At 44.3% G+C, this 12,228-nt stretch overlaps 1 protein-coding gene and 1 long non-coding RNA gene across 4 annotated transcripts; both read right to left on the bottom strand.

Moving 5' to 3' along the window:
* Positions 1 to 2,407: 2,407 nt before the first annotated feature.
* On the bottom strand, positions 2,408 to 4,731 carry LOC115174989 (uncharacterized). The gene is made up of 2 exons (XR_003871891.1): positions 4,646 to 4,731; positions 2,408 to 2,714 (listed from the first exon to the last, which is right to left on the bottom strand). It is a non-coding gene; the product is annotated as an uncharacterized LOC115174989 (long non-coding RNA).
* A 114-nt stretch (positions 4,732 to 4,845) lies between these two features.
* On the bottom strand, positions 4,846 to 11,854 carry LOC115174988 (protein FAM177A1). Of its 3 annotated transcripts, XR_003871890.1 has the most exons (6): positions 11,631 to 11,853; positions 11,145 to 11,348; positions 10,945 to 11,011; positions 10,719 to 10,816; positions 6,169 to 6,739; positions 4,846 to 6,137 (listed from the first exon to the last, which is right to left on the bottom strand). XR_003871890.1 is itself a non-coding variant. In XM_029734085.1 (5 exons), exons 1-5 carry the CDS (start codon positions 11,697 to 11,699, stop codon positions 6,527 to 6,529), a joined length of 645 nt encoding a protein of 214 aa, XP_029589945.1. In that variant the 5' UTR covers positions 11,700 to 11,854; the 3' UTR covers positions 4,846 to 6,526. The 3 variants fall into 3 exon arrangements, 2 of the variants coding, with proteins under 2 accessions (XP_029589945.1, XP_029589944.1); XM_029734085.1 differs by having other exon boundaries at positions 4,846 to 6,739; positions 11,151 to 11,348; positions 11,631 to 11,854; XM_029734084.1 differs by having other exon boundaries at positions 4,846 to 6,739.
* Between the last annotated feature and the right edge of the window lie 374 nt (positions 11,855 to 12,228).

Here is a 12,228-nt window from a genome sequence, read left to right as displayed (position 1 = left end):
CCAACACATCTAAATTGGATAGATTTTTATTCAGAATGTAACTCAACAAAATGTGGAAAAAGTCAAGGGGTGTGAATACTTTCTGAAGGCACTGTAAATCTCCCTCCCACCCACAACTCCCTGACCTCACCCATAAGGCCATGGGGTGGCAGGTAGCCTAGTGGTTAGAGCATTGGGTAGTAACCGAAAGGTTGCTAGATCGAATCCCCAAGCTGACAAGATATCTGTTGTTAACCCACTGTTCGTAGGCCGTCATTGTAAATAATAATTTGTTCTTAACTGACTTTCCTAGTTAAATAAAAAAAATGTACTGTGGGACATACTGTAGCTCTCCCTCCCACCCACAACCAAGGCTTGCAGTACTTCCTGGTCCAACATTTTCACAACACCCAAGTCTCCTCACCATTCCCTAGCCACAATCCAAACCGCGTGTCTTCACCACAACAGTAGACCTACACTACTATGGTATCACCATGAGCTTGGCATTCACCCTAACTATTTACCTTCAATTTCTTAATTATCTTAGTTTCTTAAGTCTGGTGGCCAGGGGTTTTTCCTCAGTAGATTATAATTATTGCAGAGATCAACAGAACACAAGACCAACAGATATAGATATAGAAGAATGTGAGGAGAGGAACACTTTTCTTTGTAGAGCCAGACAGTGTCATTGAAGTGCATTTGAGAGTTGGACAATCGGAACATCTTGTCCAGGGCAAAAGGATGATGAAAAGGACTACAAACCTCCTGAGTGGGACAGGAGGAAATTCCCTGCTTTTGTTGTGCTTTACAACAACCCACGCAACATGGGGCGGTAAAACCATACATATTTTTAGCGCAGGTGGGTATAATTACCCGCTAGCCACACTCATTAAAGCCTAAACTGTTATTCACATTTTTTGTACTGGATTTTGCTTGCGAGTTAAGGCTTTGAGTGGCTGTGTTTGTAGCTGCATGCAGCGAGGCGCTGCGGTGAGATTCTTTTCATTCTTCCCTAACCAGAGTGAGGAGAGGACACGTGGTGAGGTGTAAGACCTTAGGGTATTGCACTTTATACCTCTGAAGCTGAAGACAGAGCTTGTATCTCCCTCAGATGCAGTATATTTACATTGACTGGTGCTTTTATATCTGGCCCTTTCAACCTCCCAACACAAAGGCCTTGGTCCCGCGCCTCCGTCTGTCCATCTGTTTGTCTGTCTCGCTGTCTATCTGTGAGGAAGCGAGGAGAGATGCATAGAATTGGGGGAAGGATGGGGAGATGAATGATTAACGGGGGAAAGCGAGCACCTCCCTTTGTTCTGACTTCTTCAGGGAATCATTATACTAAACAACGTGTGGCGGCACAGAGAGGAATTCCCCCTGTTCAACTTCAAACTATCACAGATGTGCATCTGGTCTATTTGTACTACATACAGCTGGCCCAGAACTACCCAGAACCCCCATCCTTCTCCACGGTATAGTAGTGCTATTGGCCTCCGCTCTGCCCTGCTCTGAATCTGGAAAATCACTTTAGCTGGACATTAACAGAGCCAGTACCAGCCCTTGGCCAATCCTACTACACACAGACAGAGGCAGAGCCAGCACCAGCTCAAGCCCTACTCCTAGCCAGGCCACCAATTGCAGACTCAGAGCAATTGGCAGATGCATGGGAGTCAGTCTCAGTCTCAGTCTGCGAAGCACATTATCTGCTGAAAGCTGGTATAAAGGATGAAAGGTGGTGGAGGGAAAGTCTGGGGGATTTCAGAGAGATCTGCGGTGGCCAAATAAGGAAGTAAAAGTCCTACTAGAGGTCAACGGTCATTTGGCACCTCGCTCTGTGAATTGGTGAAGTAGTGTTTCTCATTACACACTGCAGAGTGTGCATCCCAAATGGTACCCTATTCATGACACCCATAGGGCTCTGGTCAAAAGTAGTGCACTATATAGGGAATAGGGCACACACTTAGAATTTCTCTGCCATGTCTGATGAGAAACAGTGTTAGCCAGGGCTTTATAATTGGTTTCTGGTTAAATGGACATTTGCTGCAGGTCAGTATAGTTTGTGAATGCATGGTTGCATATTATGTGTCAGCTATGGTGGCACCTACAGTATGTTAGCAGCCCTGCTGCTGTGTGTAGGCTGTGCAGAAAGGAGGCAGTGCAGATCAGTGGTGTCGGGGACTTTCCAGACCAGGGTTGTGTGTGTGAAGTGCACTAGTACAGACTGTGCCATTAACGCTACTGAAGAACGCACTTAGCAAGTCTGACCAGACAAGCAACATTGACCTATTACAAAACAGCCTGCTCGCACGAGCAACAGCCTATATGGTACTCATTAAGGATCTAAAATAATCCCCATTTCATTTTGCCTTTGATGCCATTAAAAATCATTTGAAGTCATAAGAACTATTAAAGAAATACTACCATGCTGTTTAGGTTGGTACTTTATGCTGTTTTTATTGGATCAACGTATGGAATGTGCCTCATGTTACTGAAAGACCAGTCTTCTCCTAGCAGTATGCAAAGTATACAATTCAAAGCAATAAACTTCAGATTATGACTAGAATGTAACATGCAAAGTTGAAAAGTTGGACACAATAACATTTTGCATGAAACTAACATGCACGTTGTCCCTTTCCTCCATTTAGTCTATAGGAATGTGATAAAATGTTCTTGAAGGGTGTTCCTCAACTCCAAGACTTCCATGCCATGCATTCCAAGCTTGTAGTATTCTTATTCTGTTTTGCCCCAGGAGAGACAGGGAAGAAGAGGAGACCACGGTTTTAGTCAGGCTGTTAGTAACCTTATAAGGAAGCATTCACGCACGTACACACAGACAGACAGACATGCGCACACACACACACACACACACACACACGACTGTGGAAATCCCCTTCTCCTCTGACTGACAGTAGGGCCAAAATAAGAGGCTCGGCTGACCGCAGCAGAGGCCCACTGTGGAGGAGGCAGAGAGGGGGATGGCTGCTGCTATTCTCATCTCTCAACTCAGTGGGTGTCTGGCTGGGCTGGTTGGCTAAGCAGGTAGCTGTTCAACTCTACTATGCCCTCCTATTAAAGAGTCTGCTCTAGTGATTACTGTGCCATCTGGAACTAGAGGATGTAGTTACATCAGCTATGAGAGCTAGAACCTGGGCGACTGTGTGTTTCCGCTTTAGCAAAGTTGTCAGGCCTTGTCTGACAGACTCAACCAGCCAGGTACCCTTCGTCTGGTCCTATACTACTGTATGTGCTGCAGCCAACTCCTTTATACTGGAGTTGTCATGCCATACAGTGGGACCAGTCTAAGGTACAATGGCTGGATGAGGGAAATTAGCAAGATACATGTGTTGTTCCCAGACTGAGATATATGTAAATATTTGAGATATAAAAGTATAAGCAAATATTTGACGCATGCATGCAAACACACACGTACACACACAAGAAATGGCATTGTGGCGTTAATCTGGATTTTCCCTTCTTAATCACACACACTGTCCCAGATGACTGCTGTGTTTATCAATGTCTGCCAAGCTCAGGCCAGGGAATAAGAGGATCTCTTCTCTTCACACGCAACTGACAAACCAAACAGACTTCCAACAGGCTTAGAATATTTTATACGTATTGTTTTATGAGATAATCTTCCTCAGCTATCACGTTTTGTGAATTGTGAAGTACTTGTGTAATCAAAACAAGCACATGAAGCACAAAGGCTTCATAATTCATAGAGGTCATGTTAACTGACTGATATTATCCTAAACCCGTTAACCTCAGATCTTATTTTTGCCGTTTATCCCAAAACCCCATTTTTCCCCCATTCATTACCCCCATAGCAATGGCTGAACGAACCAGAGGTAACTCATTTCTGGTTTTTAGAACTACAAGATGGCGAGCTCTATTCGTTGTCTCACAGTAACTCCTCAGCCTCCTTTATAATTGTACAATATCACCCTCTAGTGGAATATGTGTGTATTGCCAGTCTTTGATCAATATAAATGTAATGTAATGTACATTTCATGTAAAATGTAATGTAGATTAGAATTTGTAGAATCTAGTGGAATGACAGTGTATAGCCAGTCTCGGTTGGTCACCCAATAGTTACAGAGCTGTTACTCTAACATATCATCTAAACCCCAAAATACATCATGATCCACTGCCAGTCTCAGTCTGGTGTATGAGTGCCACTCTGTCTGTCTATAGCTTCTTTTGTTGCCGTAGTGAACTGTCCGTGAGTGTCACTGTGTCCGGCCGTGCTGACTGGACAGTGGGATGACTGAGGGTTTGTTTGCAGTATAAGGCTGTCCTTGTGTAGTTTGGCTGGATGCTTTCACGGCACAGACCCCCATACGCTACGCAATGCTGAGTAACGATGAACTGTCTGTCTCACCCTGGTACAACCACCCAGAACTACAGTGCCATAACAAAGTATGAATAAGCTTAGCCTAAAACAGTTGAATTGCCAATATGGTGTATAAAGTAAATATACGGTTACTTTTGGCTATTATGATCCATAGAGAAATCACTCCTACATTCTCCTGAGACACTATATGTTCTATGGGAAGTGAATGGAGATCAGCAGGTCACGGTGTATGGATTGGCTATCTCTTAATGTTGACAGAGAGGTCATAGCTGTAGGTCATTCTGGACTAGAGAGAGAAGCCCACACACTGACCTGAGATTGGCTGCATTGGGAGGTTAGCCAACAGAATGTCACCTCAAGCAGTTCTAGAAAAGGACACAGAAGTCTTTGTTAACCAATAAAGACAATCACGTGTCACTCACAGACACAGTGCCACCACATGAGCCAGAGAGAATCCACCACGGATCCTAGCTGACTGGCCAACATGACAGACAGATGAGCAAATACTGTAGTTAAAGCATAGTTAAGTATATTTATTAACAGTTTATCAAGGTGTTGTTACATAAAGTAGGTTGTAAAAAAGTGCTCAGAAAATACAAAAATAATAATAAATATGTGAATATCAAAAAAGATGTTTAACATAAAAGTTCCTTTACAACAAGGGCAACTGTGCATTAGGCCAATGGACTAGTAAAAACAAATATGACATAGATTATACTCCCTTTACAAACTCTCAGCTACACCCATAGCCTGAAAAGATGTACCAAATTACAAGTCACCAAGTGACCACAAGCCAGTAATGCTACACAGGGAAACAACACACCATGTTTAGGTCAGTGCTCAACCAAGTATTTAAACAAATGTTGTCTAAATGAAAACAAAGTGAGTGACATGCTAGTAGTAGTGTATAAAGGAGGAAGGCTTCCTGTGTTCGAGTGCATTAAGGTTTAGGCTACTACCTGGCTCTGTGGTTTAGGCTAGAAAAAACAGCCCTTCAGAGGCACCAGATAGATAGACACGAGGTTGGAATGTTAGGACCAGCCTCCAGTTAGGGGTAAGGCCACTGGAGACACATAGTTAAATGACACAGTCCTACTACCATACCACACTGTGCCTGTACTGTAGGACTACAGAAAGGACACTGCCCACTGAAGGCTAGCCCTGGTAGTCAGATCAGCTTCTGCTTCAACCGACTCAAACAAACTTCTCTGTCGCTACTCTGTCATTGTCCTTTGCTGTTGTCATAGTTCTTTGTAGTCTGGTATTAATGGCATGACAGAGGCGTGGGCTAAAACAGTAGCAGGTCTGACTCCCAGGTTTATAGATGGCTCCTTCATATCCACAACCAAATGTGAGCTCAGAGAGTAGTGCTGAGCGATTAGTGTTTTTTTGAGGTCGGTTCTGTTTTGGTTCGATAATTAAAAAAAGAATCATGGTTTTCAATTTCGGTTTCAATCATTTTTGCAAACATTAAACACACTATGCATTATGAGGGTTGAATGCTGTAAGAACACAGAATAAAACTATTAATACAAGTCCCATGATGGTAGTGACTGAACATTACATTTATTAACCATCATTTATTCACATTACTTTAATCAAATATTTCACTTGTTGTGTATATTACATTTGTTTTATTTGATTAATTTACATTCAATTCCAAGTCATCATGTCTAAAGAGCTGCTGCCTGACAAAATCACTATTTAAGTAGTTCTTAAAAAGTAAATAAGGCATACTTTTGACGGCTGAATACCAAGTGATTCCTACCAATCACTTAGATCATGTATTTTCAGGTAGAGATACCTCGCGAAGCAACAGCTGCTCTCTATATCACCTCGCGAAGCAACAGCTGCTCTCTATATCGCCTCACAATCTTCTCTCTTCTGTAGAAGCAGTAAAAGAAACAGACCGGACAAGAAGATGCGCAATGGATTATGGGTATTATAGTTAATTACCAAGTTTTACACGCTAAACTATGTAGAATATTAGCCTGTTGGAAACTACAATGCCGTACTACATCGCACAGTTCAGTCTGGATCTGATTTATCTCTAGAGAAACTGTGCAATGTGCACACGAAATTTCAGTTAATCGTTCAGCACTATCAGAGACAGACCCCAGAGCGCCTCCACCTCCTTGACAAATTAAAACAAAACAAACATGGACAACACATAATCATCTCTCCAGAAGTCAGTTAGGTTGTTGTCGTGACAATGGCTGGGACCCTGATGGCAGTAGGCGTGGCCTTGGCCTCTTTCTCAACCTGATAGGTGTCCGTGGAGTGGGGGGTGGTAGCGGTTCCCTCTGGCTGATCCGTCATTGGTCCATGGATCTCCTCGTCCTGATTCTCGACAAAGTATTGCTCCGTCTCCTCTGATAACCGGTTGTCCTCATCTTCCTCCTCCTTCTGCGAAGAAAATACAAGAAGTTGTTAACGGAATGCTCATAAACACAAACATGTGAACCATCAATGCCCTTTACGCATCCATTTCAAGTGAATGTGGCTCCGTCTTAGTGATCTCATAACCTAAACCCCGGCCAGATGTGGTGTGATCAACGTGAGACTTGTAATCTCATAATGATTTAAACAACTGTATAGAGGCCTACCTCTTACCTCATCCTGTGATACTCGCAGAGCAGTGGTATTCAAACTTTTTCAGCGGGGACCCCCCATTTCTTTTCAAAGGAATTGTCTGTAGAGCTCCGAGACACAATTGTGTCGAGGCACAGATCTGGGGAAGGGTACCAAAAACTTTCTGCAGCATTGAAGGTCCAAAAACACAGTGGCCTCCTGCATTCTTAAATGGAAGAAGTTTAGAACCACCAAGACTCTTCCTATAGCTGGCCACCCGGCCAAACTGAGCAACCGGGGAAGAAGGGCCTTGGTCAGGGAGGTGACCAAGAACCCGATGGTCACTCTGACAGAGCTCCAGAGTTTCTCTGTCGAGATGGGAGAACCTTCCAGAAGGACAACCATATCTGTAGCACTCCACCAATCAGGCCTTTATAGTAGAGTGGCCAGACGGAAGCCACTCCTCAGTAAAAGGCACATGACAGCCCGCTTGGAGGTTGCCAAATGGCACGTAAAGGACTCTCAGACCATGAGAAACATGATTCTCTTGTCTGATGAAACCAAGATTGAACTCGTTGGCCTCAATGCCAAGAGGAAACCTGGCACCATCCCTATGGTGAAGCATGGTGGAGGCAGCATCATCATGCTGTGGGGATGTTTTTCAGCAGCAGGGACTGGGAGACTAGTCAGGATCGAGGGAAAGATGAACAGAGCAAAGTACAGAGATCCTCGATGAAAACCTGCTCCAGAGCGCTCAGGACCTTAGACTGGGGTGAAGGTTCATCTTCCAACATGACAATGACCCTAAGCACACAGCCAAGACAATGCAGGAGTGGCTTTGGGACAAGTCTCTGAATGTCCTTGAGTGGCCCAGCCAGAGCCTGGACTTGAACCCGAGCGAACATCTTTGGAGAGACCAGAAAATAGCGGTCCAGCGATGCTCCACATTCAACCTGACAGAGCTTGAGAGGATCTGCAGAGAAGAATGGGAGAAACTCTCCAAATACAGGTGTGCCAAGCTTGTAGCGTCATACCCAAGAAGACTCGAGGTTGTAATCACTGCCAAAGGTGCTTCAACAAAGTACTGAGTAAAGGGTCTGAATACTTACGAAAATTGTATTTTTCAATTTTTTTTGTCATTATGGGATATTGTGTGTAGATTGACAAGGTAAAAAAAAACGATTTAATCCATTCACAGAATAAGAACACCTCCCAACTGCCCACTGCACTGAGGATAGGAAACTGTCACCACCGATAAACCCACTATAATTGAGAATTTCAATAAGCATTTTTCTACGGCTGGCCATGCTTTCCACCTGGCTACCCCTACCGCGGTCAACAGCACTGCATCCCCCACAGCTACTCGCCCAAGCCTTCCCCATTTCTCCTTCTCCCAAATCCAGTCAGCTGATGTTCTGAAAGAGCTGCAAAATCTGGACCCCTACAAATCAGCCGGGCTAGACAATCTGGCCCCTTTCTTTCTAAAATTATCTGCCGAAATTATTGCAACCCCTATTACTAGCCTGTTCAACCTCTCTTTCGTGTCATCTGAGATTCCCATAGATTGGAAAGCAGCTGCTGTCATCCCCCTCTTCAAAGGAGGGGACACTCTTGACCCAAATTGCTACAGACCTATATCCATCCTACCCTGCCTTTTTAAGGCCAAGTCAACAAACAGATTACCGACCATTTCGAATCCCACCGCACCTTCTCCGCTATGCAATCTGGTTTCAGAGCTGGTCATGGGTGCACCTCAGCCACGCTCAAGGTCCTAAACAATATCGTAACCTCCATCGATAAGAAACAATACTGTGCTGCCGTATTCATTGACCTGGCCAAAGCTTTCGACTCTGTCAATCACCACATCCTCATCAGCAGACTCAATAGCCTTGGTTTCTCAAATGATTGCATCGCCTGGTTCACCAACTACTTCTCTGATAGAGTTCAGTGTGTCAAATCGGAGGGCCTGTTGTCCGGACCTCTGGCAGTCTCTATGGGGGTGCCACAGGGTTCAATTCTTGGGCCAACTCTTTTCTCTGTATACATCAATGATGTCGCTCTTGCTGCTGGTGCGTCTCTGATCCACCTCTACACAGACGACACCATTCTGTATACTTCTGGCCCTTCTTTGGACACTGTGTTAACAAACCCTCCAGACGAGCTTCAATGCCATACAACTCTCCTTCCGTGGCCTCCAACTGCTCCTAAATACAAGTAAAACTAAATGCATGCTCTTCAACTGATCGCTGCCTGCACCTAACCGCCTGTCCAGCATCACTACTCTGGACGGTTCTGACTTAGAATATGTGGACAACTACAAATACCTAGGTGTCTGGTTAGACTGTAAAGTCTCCTTCCAGACTCACATCAAACATCTCCAATCCAAAGTTAAATCTAGAATTGGCTTCCTATTTCGCAACAAAGCATCCTTCACTCATGCTGCCAAACATACCTCGTAAAACTGACCATCCTACTGATCCTCGACTTTGGCGATGTCATTTACAAAATAGCCTCCAATACCCTACTCAACAAACTGGATGCAGTCTACCACAGTGCCATCCGTTTTGTCACCAAAGCCCCATAGACTACTCACCACTGCGACCTGTACGCTCTCGTTGGCTGGCCTTCGCTTCATAATCGTCGCCAAACCCACTGGCTCCAGGTCATCTACAAGACCCTGCTAGGTAAAGTCCCCCCTTATCTCCGCTCACTGGTCACCATAGCAGCACCCACCTGTAGCACGCGCTCAAGCAGGTATATCTCTCTGGTCACCCCCAAAGCCAATTCCCTCCTTTGGCCGTCTCTCCTTCCAGTTCTCTGCTGCCAATGACTGGAACGAACTACAAAAATCTCTGAAACTGGAAACACTTATCTCCCTCACTAGCTTTAAGCACCAGCTGTCAGAGCAGCTCACAGATCACTGCACCTGTACATAGCCCATCTATAATTTAGCCCAAACAACTACCTTTTCTCCTACTGTATTTATTTATTTTGCTCCTTTGCACCCCATTATTTATTTCTACTTTGCACTTTCTTCTACTACAAATCTACCATTCCGGTGTTTTACTTGCTATATTGTATTTACTTTGCCACCAAGGCCTTTTTTTGCCTTTACCTCCCTTCTCACCTCATTTGCTCACATTGTATATAGACTTATTTTTCTACTGTATTATTTACTGTATGTTTGTTTTACTCCATGTGTAACTGTGTTGTTGAACTGCTTGCTTTATCTTGGCCAGGTCGCAATTGTAAATGAGAACTTGTTCTCAACTTGCCTACCTGGTTAAATAAAAGGTAAATAAGAAACAACCGCTGGTTTTAATTGGCTGAGCTCGCAGTCTATCACCATCCAGCATTACCCTTAAAAACTCCCCTCTGGATTTCCAAGTGCGAGCAGTGCAAGTGATTTAGGCTAAACATGGAAGTGAGTTTGGGAAATAGTATGCATTTTAGAAAAAGTTTACACATATAAACTTTATATGCCTGAACTCAAAAATAACGTGGCTTCCCAAAAATAACGTGGTCGCTGTGATTGAAAAAAATGTCAATGAAAATAAATGTTCTAAGTCCCATCTGATACAGCTGCAGCAGGCTCTCTCTCCCACCCTTTCAATTCCCACTTGTTGCAGTGTTTCCAGGCTCTATATGCAGTAGCAATTGAGCCTGGGGATTAGGTTACTGTTACTACTACAACACTCTTATAGACACATGCAAAGCATCTATGCCCTTCTATAATTCTATGCACGTTAGGCATCCCTTTCAAGACGTAAGCCCTCTCTTAGTGATGGCCCTCATCTGCTTGTTGTGTACATACCTCTTTCCTCATCCTGTAATACTCGTCGATGGCGTACTGGTATTTGGCCGATGTGATTCCAAAGAGCGAGGCCATCCTCTCCCCGAGGTAGTCACAAGCTGAAATACACATTCTGGAGTTTTACCAACAGCATAGTATTCAAGGCAGTATCAAGGTAATGTACGGCAGGAGAAGGCCATCAACTCTAGAGGTTTATAATACATATTGTCTCATGTCAGGCACCCACCTGAAACAGTGGAGGTAGCTGCTCTCCACATATGGAACCAGAAGTACGGGCCCCAGGTCAGCTTGTTCTGACACACACAAACATGGCTTAATACCAGGTTTTGGAACACATATTATAGGAAGTACAGACATTATTCGTACATTTCAGTAATATACACACAAACTAAAAACACACACACTTCTATTTAACACACTACACACCCTCACCGCATCGACAGGGGGGGACAGTAGGTCCTTCTTCTCTGGTTCCTTGTCCTCCCCCTCCTCCTCGTCTGTACTGTACTCTTCCATTGTTTCTCCGCTAGAGAAATGGATGATCCTTCGTGGGGCTTTCTCTTCTTTCTGATCCCCCTTCTCCAGGTCTCCCAGCTCGACACTCTCAAAGTCCTTCCCTGTGCTGGGGCTCTGGGAGACACACACACACAGCTTGTTGATGACAGGCTGCTGCTTACATACAATTAGATAATCAACCATTTCTATGTGCATCAATGTCCGAATTTTACATAGGCCTACTCGTAGTATGGCCTACGTTTTAAGCGTCAGCATGAGACGATGACAGGCACGAAAACATAGATGCACTGAATTGTAGTAACGTTAAATAGCTAACGCTAGCTAGCTGGTCTGAAAACATCGATTATAAAGGACCGATAATAAACACTTTTCATAATCTTGACCTGCCGAGCCTACCTTCTCTACGTCCATCGTTTGGCCCAAAGACACATTCACGTTGGTGAGATACAGAGATATTTCGGCCATGGTGCCTCTTTCTTTGTATTCTCGGATGTTTAGCCTGCCCTACACACCCATGCTCGTGGGCATTTAAGCCCTGAACAATGCCCGACATGCAGCTCTGTCTCCTACGCTACGTGCAGCCCCCAAGACCACAGCAAATCGCATGCAAGTAACACTGTAGCTAACTCGGCTAGTCTTGTAAGCAGACGAGCTAACTAGTTAGCTATGTAGTCTTGTTAGCAAACTAGCTTGTTATCCGTGCTGGTTGTTAGCTTGCATAACTGATTTGTGTATAATTATAAGAAAAAGTTCATGTTTTGTGGATAATATTTACATTTACAGAGTGAGTGAGCTCCATTCCCGATAGGCTTATCAGATTCAATTTCAGCCTTAGATATTGATCAGCTTCAGAGGCTGATAAGTCAGGATTCTGCCTAGATACCATAGGCAGCAAGACCACCTAGTTAACTAGCTAGCTCATAAGACTAGACAAGTTAGCTGCTATGTTCCTTGAATGTGATTGGCTGTGGTCTTGGGGGCGACACGCAGCCTG

The sequence above is a fragment of the Salmo trutta genome, chromosome 35 (assembly GCF_901001165.1).
Source record: "Salmo trutta chromosome 35, fSalTru1.1, whole genome shotgun sequence".
Classification (NCBI taxonomy): Eukaryota; Metazoa; Chordata; class Actinopteri; order Salmoniformes; family Salmonidae; genus Salmo; species Salmo trutta.
Note: the sequence above shows the minus strand (reverse complement) of the source record. Positions and strands in the feature narration are given on the sequence as shown.

Excerpts from the sequence above, each read along its gene's own strand:
- LOC115174988 (XM_029734084.1), bottom strand. The coding sequence starts at position 11,699 with ATGGCCGAAATATCTCTGTATCTCACCAACGTGAATGTGTCTTTGGGC. Across the intron at positions 11,349-11,630 it reads AAACGATGGACGTAGAGAAG|AGCCCCAGCACAGGGAAGGA; the intron begins GTAGGCTCGGCA and ends TGTGTCTCCCAG. Across the intron at positions 6,740-10,718 it reads ATTACAGGATGAGGAAAGAG|AAGGAGGAGGAAGATGAGGA; the intron begins GTATGTACACAA and ends TTTTCTTCGCAG.